This window comes from Pteropus medius, unplaced genomic scaffold, assembly GCF_902729225.1.
Source record: "Pteropus medius unplaced genomic scaffold, Ma_sr-lr_union100, whole genome shotgun sequence".
Classification (NCBI taxonomy): Eukaryota; Metazoa; Chordata; class Mammalia; order Chiroptera; family Pteropodidae; genus Pteropus; species Pteropus medius.
This window is the reverse complement of record NW_024354496.1, coordinates 206,255-220,622: the sequence shown is the minus strand read 5'-3', so window position 1 is coordinate 220,622 and position 14,368 is coordinate 206,255. Positions and strand designations below refer to the sequence as shown.

General features: G+C 53.6%; 1 protein-coding gene across 7 annotated transcripts in view; it reads left to right on the top strand.

Annotated features, from left to right (window-relative positions):
* Nucleotides 1–14,368, top strand: part of LOC120594220 (F-box-like/WD repeat-containing protein TBL1X) — a 182,123-nt gene that overhangs the window by 139,814 nt on the left and 27,941 nt on the right. For 3 of the 7 annotated variants that reach the window (XM_039852221.1, XM_039852220.1, XM_039852225.1), the window contains exon 1: nucleotides 895–1,029. The exons of the other annotated variants lie outside the window; for them this stretch is intronic. In XM_039852221.1, coding sequence (XP_039708155.1) covers nucleotides 972–1,029 — 58 coding nt within the window. In that variant the 5' untranslated portion in view covers nucleotides 895–971. Of the gene's footprint in view, nucleotides 1–894; nucleotides 1,030–14,368 lie in introns of those variants that run through there. 7 annotated transcript variants of the gene reach the window in all.

Here is a 14,368-nt window from a genome sequence, read left to right as displayed (position 1 = left end):
ATTTACTGCGTTGGCATCTTCTGGTCTCTTGGAGTTGGCTTCTTTCCAACGTACAACTAGGACCCTGGAAAGAAAATCACTGTTTTCTTGGCCACCTCAGACACACAGGTCCCACAATTCTCACCATCGTGTCCTGCACCCCAGGTTTTCAACTGTCTTCCAGCTACGGAAAGCCTCAGCCAGCCTGATGCAGCGAGTTCTGTGGCAAAATACAAAAAAAATGTAGACTCTCTGCTTCCTGAGACGTGGCCTCGTCATAGAATGATGTGGGTGGGGGTGACATGTGCCCTTACTTAGCTCCTCGCTGACATTTGCTCCCTTCTCCGTGCCGTGTAGCCCCGGTAGGTGGCGTGACCGTCACGTTTGTCATTAAAACTCTCACGAGTGAAAAGCGTCGTGTTGAGACGTGGGCTGGTCTGCTCAGTAATCCCCCCCGTCTGGATACGCGCTTCCTGTGACAGCCCCGTGTCCGTCACAGGCTGCAGGGGTCCATCGTAATGCCCGTTTTCAAGGAATGGTGACCACAAACGCGCACGCGATTTTTATCGAATGAAAAGTCGGGTTTTGTTTTTATTTTCCGTGCGCTCCGAAATTTGCCTTTTTTTTTTTTCTCATGTGGTTTGTACCTGACACTATTACAGCCTTATAAAATACACCCACGTTTCTTATTTTGAGGGAAACGTTTCAGCAGGATGTGTGGTTTTTTTTTTTTGTTTTTTTTTTTAATGGGAATAACGACGACAGGTTTCCGTGATCGGGGGTGGGGGGTCACGTGCCGCAGCACGGAGCGGGCGTGCGTGGCCTTCGCGGGCCTCGCGCCGTGGGTGTGGTTCTTTCCAGCGTCTCGGAAAACACGCGGACAGAGCACGTCACGGGCAGCGTGTGAACACTCTCTCCGCTTTCTCCTGTCGCTTCCCGCAGGGGGTGGCTCCCGCGTTGTCAGGACCCCATCGCTGCGAGGCCAGGCTAAGATGAGCATAACCAGCGACGAGGTGAACTTCCTGGTGTATCGGTACCTCCAGGAGTCAGGTAAGGGGGCGGGGAACACCTGTCTCACGCTCCAGTGACAGCCACCGGCCGCCGGTGGACCAGCCAGGCTCTGAAGAATGGATGAGGGGGGCGGGCGGGCGGGGCCGTCCCATCCTGGGTGGCGGGCGGGCATGTGTTCTTTGTCCCCTGCCCGGTTCTGTTCGGGTGGGATTGGATGGGCGTGAACACAGGCGGCCCGTCAGTGGGGCAGCGAGCGGGTACCACGTGGCACACTTGGCCTTGGCGAGAGCGAAGGAATTTGTGAGCTGGGGTGTAAGCGGGGACCTCTCAGATTTAGGGCCTCTGCTGTCTTGAACTTCCAACCTGCCATCCTGCACCCCCACCCCCCAAAAAAAATGGGCCCTGCCGCGTCTCCCTAAAACTTAAGGAGAGTTCTTGTTTCTCCCAACACCTTTGGTTATGACCGAGACTTTCCTTTGCGGTAAGTCGTGAACAGGCCCAGTTGTGACATAATGGTCCCATCCTCGGGGCAGCTGAGGGGGCTGAAGGGTGCCATGGAGCCCGGGGTGTGTGTGGCCTGGCTTCGTCACAGACAGGTGGGATCCCTAACACGAGTCCTTTGACGTCACTGAGCGTCGATGTCCCCATTATACACGAGGGCCAGCTCCCTCCATGGCAGAGTCTGCACCCAGCCGACAGCGTTGCCTCTGCTGCTTTTTAAAAGTCTTTGCGTCTTCTTTCTGTTTCAGTTGAGTTTATTAATTTTTAAGTTCATCTCGAAACTGCACCTTTTTAACTATGAACCCTTTATTTTATGAGAGGCGTACAAAGTGACATTAATGAAGAAACATCCTTGTGTTCTGCCGCCCGCCCACCTTAGGAAGTAAACCCTTGGCCCGTGCGTTTGCCCCTCTGGGGCCGACGTCCTTGGTCCCCTCAGCGGTAATGACCACCCTCCGGAACTGGGTGGGCTTGACCCCCGTGCGCGTCCCGCACAGGGGTGTCATCCTAAGCGGTGCCAGGTAACGGCGCGTTGGTTTACCTGGGCCGGTGGCCCACGGCAGCACAGACTGCAGTGGCGTAAGCAGACGGCTCCATGTCCCGTCCTGCAGGATAGAAGTCCAAATGCACGTGCGGGCAGCGCTGGTTCTTTCCGAGGCCGGGAGGGCTCTGTTCCTCGCCTCTCAGATTCTGGTGCTCTGCTGACATTCCTGGGCTTGTACATGCACCCCCCAACCCCGCCCCCCCCAAACCCCGATCTGCCTTCAGGATCACAGGCGTTGTTCCTGTGCACACTTGTGTCTGTCCAGAATTGTCGCATTTCCCTTTTTTGTGAAGACACAGTCCTGTCGGATCACAGCTCACCCTACTCCACTGTGACCTCATCTTAACGAATCGCATCCGCAGTGACTCGATTTCCAAATGCGCATTCTGGTCCTGGGGGGCAGGACTTTGACATAGTTGGCGGGGTGGGGACTCACCCCAGTACATAACAACTGCTTTGTGCGTGTTCAAGCTTCATACACCTGGTAGCATAGGGTGTCTGTTCTGCAATTTGCTTTTTCAAGAAGGAAAGCAAGTTTCAGGTCCCAGCTCCCAGAGACACGTGTGCTAGGACCAAGGGGGACCTGCTCACAAGCCCCTGGGCCCAGCCTATTTTCGAGTTCGCCTAGAAGGGTGAGGTGGGCAGGCAGGGCAGCCAGGCCAAAGGCCCGAGTTCTCGAACCGTGAACAAGTCATTTACTCCATTGGAGCCTCAACTCTGCAAAAAAATGGTTATTCTGGACAAAAAGGGGTGCAGCACATCGGGGATCCATACGGCCCGTCATAAACAGCGTCCGCATCACGTCTGGGCCTCTGTCACTCAGGACGTCCGTCATTCAAGGAAGGTGCACGTACGTCTACACGTAGACGAGATCCTTTGGATTCGCTTGTGCCGGAACATCGTGTAAGAAACTGCCACACGCAAGAAAACTCTACACCCGGGAGGTGACCGCCGCTGCTCTGCTGCCCAGACCTGCACTCCGAAGGGGGTCGGTCCCTCACCTGGAGCACAGGTGTGGTCCCGTCACAGAGCTGGTGCGATGCTGGCAGGTGAACGTGAGCCCCTTTGCTTCTGGAAGCCCCTCCGTGCAAAGATGAGATGGGACACTCACAGCGCGTGAACAAAGCACAAGGTGAACCTGTGGCCCCTGTGTTTGTGGACGTCGAGGTAAATGAAAGCTTTGCGGGTGCCGCCGCTGGCTGGTCCCACGGGCCCGGGGTGGCAGCGTTGGAAGCATCTTCGAATAGACATGGAGATCTCCCTCCCTCCCGCAGAAAGGCCAGACTTCCTTATTTAGTGCTTCTTAACATTTGTCTCCTGTTTGTTGATAGTTTCTGTCACCAGGCAACCGTGGAAGGGGGCGGAGAGGCAGCAGCCTATAGAATGTCATCGGCGTGGATCTTGGGGACCGTCACGGAACTGCGGTCCCAGTGTGTCAGGCCCCTGAGGGCGAGAACCAACAGTGTCGGGCCAGCTCCCCGCTTCACGACTGTGCGTGCCCTGGAACTGATGGCAGCACCCCACAAGGACACTGCGCCAGAGGGGGGCAGAGAAGAGGTGCCTGCCGTGTTCATCGACTGTGCGTTTTGGGGCGATTTGACACATGTCTCTCAAATCCTGAAGTGTGGGTGACGCGGATGTCAAGCTCCCACCGAGGGCGAGGAGCACCTCCTCCCAGGGGACTCGCTCTGTTTTCCAGGCTGAGGGACGGAAAAAGGCGGCCTCGATCGTGGCTCCCCTTCAGGCCCCCGTGCCCTCCCTTCGTCCTTCGCCAGCAAGCTCGTGAGGCACGAGGCCCGCGTGCTGACAGGTGCTGCGTTCCCGACTCCTCCCCATCTGGTTTCTCCGCCAGGAGGTGCCGGAAGGTGCCAGAAGGTGCCAGGAGGTTCTCCGGTGCCAAGCGATGCTCTTCAGTGATACTTGTTAGTCGTCAGGCTGGGCGTAGAAGGGCGTGCAGCGGGTGGTGGCCTTGCCAGAAGGGAGACGGCTGGGTCTCCCGTAGGTCTGTGCTTTGTTGCCCACCAGGGGTGCACCCGGAATGGTCCACCGCACCTTCCTGGTGCAGGGAGGGACAAGTTCTCCGGAACCATGGCCGTTCCCGGGCCCGGCCACCAGACGAGGTGGAGAGAGGCCGGCCCCTCGGTGCGGACGCCGTCCAGCAGACGCGTCCCTGCCCGTCTGCCAGCGTCTCCCTCTGTGACGCCGCACGTGCGTGCGTGTCGGCCGGGACGCCTTGGGCCCAGGGGAGCGCCCCCCACGCAGAGGGGACGGGACGCCGAAAACGACGCTTTCCCGCAGATGTCACCACAGGAAGACTCGGGAAGGGCCGTGGCAGTGGCTTCGTGTCACTGCCCCGCCCGCGGAGGCGGATGTCAGTCACCCGAGGGCCTCCCGTGGGCTCCCCCCAGCTGTCTGCGGCAGCCCCCCACCACCCCCGTCCCCACGCTCTGCTTTCCGCGGTTACCCGCACTCGACTGAGGTCTGGAGATGCTCAACGGAAAATTCCAGAAGTAAACAATTTAGGAGTTTTAAATCTTGCCCTGGCTGAGTAGCCGGCCGAAATCTCCCGCTGTCCGGCACCGGACGGGCCTCGTCCCTCTGTCCAGCGCGTCCACGCCGGACACACGGCACCATGAGCTATTCTGAGACAGCGACCAGGCACCGTTACTCAGGACAGCCCGTCGTTAACATTGTTCGATTTTTTTTTGTTTTAATTCTTAATCTCTTACTGTGCCTCAGGTACAAATGGAACTTTGTCGCGGGTGCGTATGTTTAGGAAAGGCAGATTATGCAGGGTTTGGTGCTGTCCGCGGTTTCAGGCGGCCACTGGTCTGGACGCGTATGCCCCATGGATAAGGGGGTGGGGGCGACTGTAGTTGGTCCCTCGTGGCTCTACGGGATTCCGTGTGCAGGATACGTGGCCGGTGGTGGGCCATTCGCCCGGGGAAGAACAATTGAGTCGTTGACGAGTTTTGGCAGTGACAGCTAAGGCGGCTGCAGAAACGTCCACGCACAGGTTTTACATGTGAGCACGCGGGTTTTCGTTTCCCGGGTCCCTAACTAGGAGCGGGATCGCTGGGTCGGGTGTCACGTAGCTTTCACTTTCTCAGAAGTCACCACACCCTCTTCCACATCGCCGGGCGGCAAGGCGCTTCGTAAACGTCGGTGGCTTAGACATTCGATCGGAGTCACAGCGCTAACGTGAGCTCGTAGCACAGAGCATGATGGGAAGTAGGTAAAAGGACGTTGTCCCCGGCAGACGCGTCTGCAGGATACGGACGACGTTCTCCGCTTCCTCTTCGGGTTTAAAATTAGCCTCCGTGGACCTGGCACGGGGTGACAGCTTCCACCAGCCGTGGCTCTCGCCCAGATCTGCTCAGTGAGAGAGCCCCCTAGGCACTAGCATCTCCTTCACCGTGGAACCTTCTGCATAAAAGTAGAAAACTCGGCAGCCTGGCCGGCCCTGCCGTGGATGAGACAGAGCTTGGGGGTGGGACGTGCGTCTCTGTGTGCAGGCTTGCCGACCGACGGCAGTGTTCCCGCTGGCATCCCAGGGGCCTAGGCAGGGCAGATTCTGGAACTCCGAGCCTTTGCCCAGACACACAAGGCAGACACACAGAAATCGGGGAGACTTTCCCCACCTGGAGCTCTGAGCACCGTAGTGAGCGGGCAGGCGCTGCGTAAAAACCACCAGGCAATGAGAGACAAACACAAGTGAGAAGTCGCATTTCACTGGTGTCTTGTCAGGGTCTGGGTATGTCACCAGGCTGCGTGTCCCCGATGGCTGTCATTTGAAACATTTTAGGTAGCGAAAGGAGCTTTATCATGACAAGAGATGGTAAAAATTCATGGATCGCAGATCACAAACTGCCAGGACGATGAACTTCTTTCTTCGTCGTGAGGATTTAAAGAGGTACGCGTCTGGTCGAAAACTCCTCATGTGCTGGAATTTGCTTTCTGATTTGTCCTGATCCGTGGTCAGGAGGCCAGTTTATTAGAGACATCGATCGCGTCCGGTGGCGTCACCACATGTGCGTTATTCACACAGGAGCAGCAGCGATTTTTAAAAGCGAACATCTGCAGTCTAGACAGGCACGGTTCCCCCAAACAGGACTGGCCAGGTCAGGTTGGCATGTGCCCTTGGAGTGACATAATATACACAGTTCTATGTTATATCTCACCCTGGCAGATAAGAGAGTGAAATGTTACATACCCAGACTTGCAAGATTTAACTCAGATGACTGACACTGGTCGCTCATCTCGAGGAGCTTCTGGGCACCCCGGTTTCTAAGGGACCACAGTCCCTGCCCAGCTTCTCCGAGGAAACATCAGACTGAGGGTGAACAGAGTCCTTCTGAAGAGGCACCAGGTGACTTGGGGCCTGAGAAATTGAGTGCTTTTTCCATCCAGGCCATCTGGATTCAGGAGGGGTGTCTGGGAATTTCCGTCTGTAGAACAAACACTTCCATGATGCTCTTTATATTCGATGCGTTCTGAGCAGGGCGCCGTCACTTACGCCAAAAATTACCGTTAGTCTTCTGCCGGCCTCTGGTTTAATTGCATTAGAAGGGCCGCCTGACTAAGGATCGAGCCGTTTGTATTGAGCGTCATTTCTGTCCCTGGCCGCTCACCTCCAATCTCTGAGCTTGCTGTAGTAAGAGGGGTGACGTGTTGGAGAAGCTCACGGGAAAGGCGATGAGCTTCTCCTTTGGGGGAGACGGCCGTGAAACGATGTTTAAAAAAATCAGCACGGGAGCAATTGGAATGACCACGGATGGATGAAAGCTTTAGAAGGGTACCTCCTGGAGGTGGGATGTTATGTGGCCTTATAAAGAAGATGTTCTGACACATGCTACCGCGTGGATGGACGTCGAGGACGTGATGCGGAGTGAAATGAGCCAGTCACAAAAAGACAATACCTGTGTGATTCTACGCAGGTGAGGACCCCAGAATAGGCAGCTTCATAGAGACGGCAGCAGGATGGTGGCTGCCAGGAGCTGCAGAAGGGGACACGGGGACGTGTCGTTTTATGGGGACAGCGTCTCACTTTGGGAAGATGGAGCAGTTCTGCAGATGGCCGGCGAGCAAGTGCACGACGGTGTGAACGTGCCGATGCCACAGGACTGTACCCCGAAAAATGGTTAAAATGGTACGTCCATGTCCCACGTTACCACAGCTTTTAAAGTAGATCACAGCGTTGTAAAAAGCTTTGTGTGCAGACCGGTTCGGAGTTTGTAAAACCAGTCCTAGAAAGAAGGGAAGGAATCCCGGATCCCACAGTGACTTTATTCCATCTAAGGGCTTTTTGATGGCGCTGTATAGCATTTGGGGTACGTTCTTGGCACACCCGACACCGTTTCGTAAGCTAGATCGGTGTCTGACAAAATCTGTCCTTTTTTTACAAAAACAACGGCAATAGAAAGGAATGAGCCGTAGGTCCACGCCACGCCCTGCGTGAGTCTCCAGACAAATGCGGTCCAAAGACCATCACGCAGCGAGGTGCCGTCCACAGGGCACTGAAAATGACGACACCGTAGCGGTGGCTGTCAGCGGCTGGGGCGGGCGGGGACTTCCGTGCCTCTGGGAGGGTCTGTGTCCTCACGGCGGTGACAGAAGAGAGTCACACTCGCAGGAACCGTGCGCATGCACGCACACACGCAAGTGCAGGCCAGAAGCTGTGAAGAGCAGAGTCTCACAGGGTCAGTCGGCCTGACGTCAGCTTCTGGGTTTGGATATTACGCTACCACAGAGACGACGTCACCATCGGGAGAGGCTGGGTGACGCGGGCACGGGACCCCGGTGTTTTCTCAACTCTCCATGAGTCTGTGATGATTTCAGAATTGTGGAATCGGAAATATTAAACCCAAAACGTAATTTCGCACTTCCGTTGTGTGCGGAGCTTGGTGGGGTGGGGGGGACGGGGGACAGAGAGCGAGCGGTCAGTAACACGTAGGCAGCCGAGACATTTTAATTAAATTGTGCCGGTCATCAGCCGTGGCGTGGGCCTGGCTTTTGATGGGATTGCTCTTTGGTGAATGGAGTTGAGTCATGGCCATAGTCACTGACAAATGGGGGGCCGCACGGACCTTCCGGGGCATTTGGGAACAGAAGAATCATGGAAAATCGTCGGAAGGTGAACAGCAGTCGCCGTGAACATAGAGCGCGAGTTTTCGCATCTTCGGGCCGTCAGTGAACTGGGCCAGTTCTCCTTGGCCGTGCCCACCTGCTGGCTTCTCCTGGCCGATGATGAGAAGCAGCTCTGCGTTGTATGAGACCGTACTCCCTGGGCAGGCTGCGTGTTTACTTGAGGGGATAAAAGTCTGTGCGTGGCTTCTCCCCACCGCTTTTCAGAGAGCCTTAAAATGTTTTTAAAGTCTCCCCTTAGGAAGTCTGGCTCAGAGGACTCTGTCACAGGTATGTGGTCAGCCAGAGACGGGTGGGCAGATCTGAGGGTCTTCGTCCTCACACATGTTCCGAGTGGCCACAACATGATGCATCGTCGGAAGGTTTTGAACCCATTGACTGAGGTCAGGGTTTGTCAGCCTCAACATGGGGCCGGATCATCTTTTATCCTGGGGGGCTGTCCTGTATTGTAGGGTTGAGGCAGGATCCCTGTCCCCAACCCATTAGATGCCAATAACGCTTCCTTTCCCCTCCTTTGTGACAACCAGAAATGTGTCTGGACTTTGTCCCCTGGGGGGCAAAATCACCCCCCAGTTGAGAGCCACTGATTCAGATCCTTTATTTGTACAGTGATTTTTCTTCCAACTAGTTCTTATTAGTAAACGGAGTTTTAACGGGTTTCTCATTTCTTCACTCTTCATCCTTTTTGGGGGGAGGAGGGCGCTGCATTCGATCCATTGCAGAAACTCAAATTTTCCTTAACAGTGAGCGAAACACAGGCCCCTTCTTTATTAAATTTTTCCAGGGTATTTTTCCCCTCGAGGAAGGGGCCGTCTGCCAGAAACATTCTCCGGCAGATAATAAAATAATCGAGAGTAGCAGAGTTTCAATCCGAGTTTTTTTGTTTTTTTTTTAAGTTCCAGGGAGGAAGTTAGACCATCAGGAAAAGGATGTTGCTTTTAATATTTGTGAATAATTGTGTCTGCAGAATGAAGAAGTGGCTTTGCCCTCTGTAAATAGCAGCGGACAAATTAGCCGGTCGGCTCAACTGCGTTTCCTAGGACCGTGGAACGCCGTCTTAACGCAAGACACGTTTCCATGGATTCGGGAAGTCCTTTAAATGGTTCAGCGGTCTTGATTTAAGCAGAAGTTCGGGGCTTATTGTTCAGCTGAGTCTCTCAGAATCTATTTTGACTTCAGCGGCTCTTTTCCGTTGTGTATCCTTCTTTCAAGAAGAGAATCTTTATGAAATGGCACGGCAAGCGTTTCTTTGAGGCCTCTGCTTTGGAAATAATGCAGGAAATTGTTAATTTCGTCAGATAATAATTACGGAAGACGTATCATCTGGCCACGTTCTTAGAGGATGCAGAGTACCTTTAAGACGATATGAAACAATTAACATCTCTTTTTCAGCAGATGGCAAGCCACGCGTTTGTGGCCGTGTGGCCGGGGTCCCCAAGACCACCCTTGGGCTCTGTGATTTGCTAGAAAGATTCCACAAGGCTCAGCAGCTGTTAACTCAGAGTTCGTTACAACGGAACAATACGGAAAGGTACATGTTACAATGTACAACACGTGACTGCAGTTCACAGTGGCGTAGTATCTACTCCCGGGTGGCTGAGATAGATCTTAAACGTTCTCACCACGAGGAAAAGGTAACAATACGAGGCGATGTGGCGTTGACAGTATTTTGGCAGTCACTCTGCGGTGGATACGTGGGTCAGATCCAGCCTAAACCTACAGGATGCTATACATGTCAATTATATCTCACTAAAGCCACGGAGGTCAATGCAGATTGCACTCAGCGAGGACAGAGGTGACACCTGCAGGTGTGCCTCTCCCGGCTGCGACGTTCAGCGACACGTCTGAAGCATCGATAACCGCCCACGCTTTGGCATCCAGGTGTCTGTCACATGGGCATGCGGCACCTGCTGAGGGGGACGGAAGGAGAGCTTGGGGAGAGCCTGGCTGTCCACAGTGCCTGAGTCTCAGGCCGAGCGTCAGTCTGGGTCATGGTGGCATTGCTGTCCTTTGTGCGTTCGTGTGTACGTTTTAAGAAAACTTTATAAAAAGGGAGGAGTGGGTAAGTCGCGGGAGCACGTGAAGCCTGTGCCTTTCTCATGGAAAGAATAAACGGTCCCCGGCTAGCTCTGGGCATTAGTCATCCACGGCTCTCCAGCAGCTGAGCGAGTCGGCATTCCCTCTGCAGGACGTCGGTCCCCCTGCCGCATGGCTGTGAGGAATGGTTTATCACAAACCCTCTCGCAAGAGTTGCAAATGAACTCTTCATTCAAAAAAAAAAAAAGCTTGATTATAACCATGTACAGTAGCCACCTTGGAACCCTGGCGAGCGAGCTCGAAGTCGCAGATGTCACAGCCAGCCCCGCCATCCCCAGTTCCCGTGCACCGTTGGTCATGCTGTCTCTTTGGAGTTTTCCTGTTCTGATTCGTATCTGGGTAAGAGCTGAGATTCGCCATTTGCCATTCACGTGCTCAGTAATTTGTAAAAAGTGGTTTCGGAAAAGCGATGAGCATGAAAGTCACTTGAGTGTTTGTCAGTTACAGTTGTTTAAATACGTGTCTTACGCAGTAGAACCAAACAGTTGCCATTAATATTAACGACCACAAGACAAAAAGGTTAGATTCTGGGGAAGATGCCTTTAAGGCTCATTCTGTCGGTTTCTACGTTTAAGAGTTGGTGACAGGAAAAAAAATCTAAGATGGTTTGAGTTTCCTTTTTTTAAGCTAAGATGCGATAGCCGCTGACCGAAGTGACTTTTTTCAAAGTTCACACACCATTACATTTAAGACCTGCCTGCTCTGAAATTCTAATGTGACCTTAAAAGTATCCGGCCTTTATATATTTCATTTCCTGCCCACTTCATTCCCTTTCTTCCTTCCAGACGGTAAAGCAAGTCATCTGGGCTGTCAGACACAACACTGTCTTTTTCTCTCAAGTGTCTCCTCCTCCTCCGTCCGCTTCTTAAATGCCACCGTCCACACGGTGACGCCCGCGTCCTGCGTGTCTGCGGTCAGTATGTGTCACCCTCGCGAGGCTGGCTGTCCAGGCAGCCTCTCCGTCGCCGTCCAGACTGCTGTTTGGGCCGCGTATTTCCCAAGCGTCCCTTACGATAATGCCACACTTATCCCCTGTCCCTTCCCTGGAAAGAAAAGCGTCCTCTACTCTTTCGTCTTAGGCAGATTTGCCGTAAAGATGTCAGAATCCTGTTGAACCCTTTCGTTCGTGTCTTTGCTACCGCTGCCATTTTTAGCTTCTCGTCCTCTGTCCTCCATCAGTGACAGCGTCCCTGTCTGTCTGTCCCCTTTGCCACGGCCCTTGTTGTACACAGTACAGCAGGTCTTCGAATAATGTCGTTTTGTGAGACGTCATTTTGATAGAGTCTTGATGAGATGCCATAGGAACTTAGCTGCTGTTTGCATATCAGGGAGCCTACGGTAAAATCGGTTTCCGTTTTAGGGTCAAAACGTCGTTTTGCCTGAAGTCACAGAACCTGTCGATGACGTTAGGTGGCGGCTCACTGTAGCTCACATTTACTGAGCACGTGCTGCGTGCCAGGCGTGTTTTAAGTCTTGACGGACAAATCTCGTTAATACCTAGGATGGAGACGCAGCTGCATCGCTCACTTATAGGGGAGACAGCCAAGGCACGGAGAAGCGGCCGGCTCGCCCAGATCAGACCACTAGGAAGTCTAGAGCTGGGATTCAGAATGGGCCGTCTGGTTCCAGAACCTTCCTCTGTTACACGTGGAGAAATCGTCGATTTATTTTCTGACACTCGGCCCCGCGTTCGTGGAAGAAACCCGACTCTGCCTGGACACTTTGTCTTTTTATTTGTAGCTGGATTTGGTTGGTTAATACTGTGTCCGGTATATTTGCATTGAGGGGACCCAAGACGGTTGGGCTGTGACGTTCCCTTTTGAATGTCTTTGTCACGCTCGAGTGTTAGGGTTCTGCTGGCCTCGGGAAACCGGCTGTGGGATCCCAGCCCGCTGGGCAGGTCTGTCTCCTAGATCGGGGCGGAGGAAACTTCTGCGAAGGGGCCAGATGGTAAATGTTTTAGTCTCCATCACAGCCGCTCATCTCTGCCTTTGTAGCGCAGAAGCAGCCATCAAAAACATGTAGCCAAAATGGACAGCTGTGTTCAGTGTGACTCCACCTACAAAACAGGAAACGGGCCAGATTCCGGTCACAGGGTGTGTGTAGTTTTCAGACCCCTGTGCGAGGCCACCAAGAGGATGCGGAGTCCTCGCCTGTTCGTAACCTGGAGCCGAGTGTGGTCCGGCATTTATCACTCCTTCTCCGTTTGCTGCCGTCCTGAGCCCTCTCGCTGTCTCAACTCATATTTCCAAACCTCGGTTCTTTGTGGGCTGTCTGCATTGCGTTTGCCGTCTTGCACGTAATTGCACTACGATTTATTAATATCTTCCCTTAAATCAAGGCAGTTACTTTTTCTTACTTGTACCAGCGTAAGTGTTAGTTGCACGTGCGTGATCACCTGTGACAAGAAATCACTGCTAGATTTTAAAATATTTGCCCCCGCGCTACCTAAAATTACTGTGAGTGCCATCTGGTGATCCTTGAAGTCCAAGATGACAGCGGTCCTCATGATTTTCAGTTCCAGAAATGTCTCTCGATGTCTTGTCCGTTGAGCGGTGACACTTCCTAAGATGCTAGGGTCGGAGGGACGGATGAGGGAAGGAAGTTGTTTTTGTTTCAAAATCGAAAGCATGAGTTAAGTCCCTGAGGCACAGGGGTGCCCCTGTGTATTTAGGGACAAAAGGCCATCTTCAGGAGAGGGACAAAGGATCGGTGAGGGGAGGGAGGAGGAGAAAGTGCTGGAAAGTTGGATTGAGCGCCGATGAACGCCAGACCGAAACACTTGAACCCCGTCCGCTTAGAATCCACTGATTAGTTTTCGAAAGTCAGTCTGGAGGCCATGTGAGCACAGAGTGACATATCTGCTCAGTGAGAATGGAAAATCAACCGAAACGGTGACTGTCGACCAATCAGAAAGTGTCGATCGGTAAAAAAAAGAACAGAGACACAGTATTCTGGGACCACAAGGATTCTATGTAACAATTCCGACTGCGTAAAGAATTGTTACGCACTCCCCGACGAGCGAGCGTGTAATAATGGGAATCATTTCCTCTCTTCTAGATGGCTTTCTCTCGTTTTTCCCCAAAGCCCTACGTTAACTTTCTATTGTAACTTTTAACGATGCTCTCCACTGTAGTTTCCAGTTGAGCGTTCATCACTCTATTTCCCAATTTCCAAATACCGAATCCAGAATTTGTGAGCGTTCAGAAGTGGGGGATGGCAAGGAAGGTGCCAGAAGGAGCCTCTTCTGAGCCTTGCTTTCCAGAGGTACCAGCTACCAGCTGCAGGTGACGTAGCCTCCCCGCTGGGCCCCCCCAGGAGCTGCCGTGTCCCAGCTAATTGCAGTCCCTGGAGGGAGGAAGCAGCAACCTTCATTTATAGCCCGACGAGTGCCTTGGTCTCCTGCAATCTCCCATGGTTACGGGACATGAAATGTCTTGGCAGGGGCCACACGGTCCGCAGTAGTCGAAGCCGAGCCGGACTCGTCCGCATCCCTTGGGGTCCAGGCGAGATGTTAAAAGCGAAACCCTATTTTCACGAGGTCCTTCGGGTGTTCCTTTTGGGTGCCAGCCAAAGCACTTGTGTGTACACTGGATTCCATGTGTGTGTGTGTCTTATCAGCGCCATCCCCAGCACCACCACTGGGAGCCACCCCCGTCACCAACTTGTGAGGCACATCGGAGGCTTTCCGGGCAGCTGTGGTTCTGTTGCAGGAGCCACTGTGATCCAGGAAACACTGACCGAGGAGAAGCTGTCCTGACGGCATGGGGAACGGGGACGTCACAGGAGCCTCGACATCCGCAGACACAGAGCCTGTGCTCCATATCTGTCAGTGAGCAGGCCACGGTTTTCGGAACGACTCGCTTGTCACGGGCCTTCTCTAGAGCCAGTACGACGGCGTGAGTGTGTTAACCAGAGGCTGTGGGGCACCCATTTGTCACAGGACCACAGCAACAGCCAAGGTCTTCACCGCTCTGTGACAAGGTGGCTTTCGTGGGCCTGCGAAAATCGTATCGCAAATCTCCCAACCACAGACTCCGGCGTGTGCTTTCACTTCATGTCCAGCAGGGGACATGCCCACCTAGTGACGTT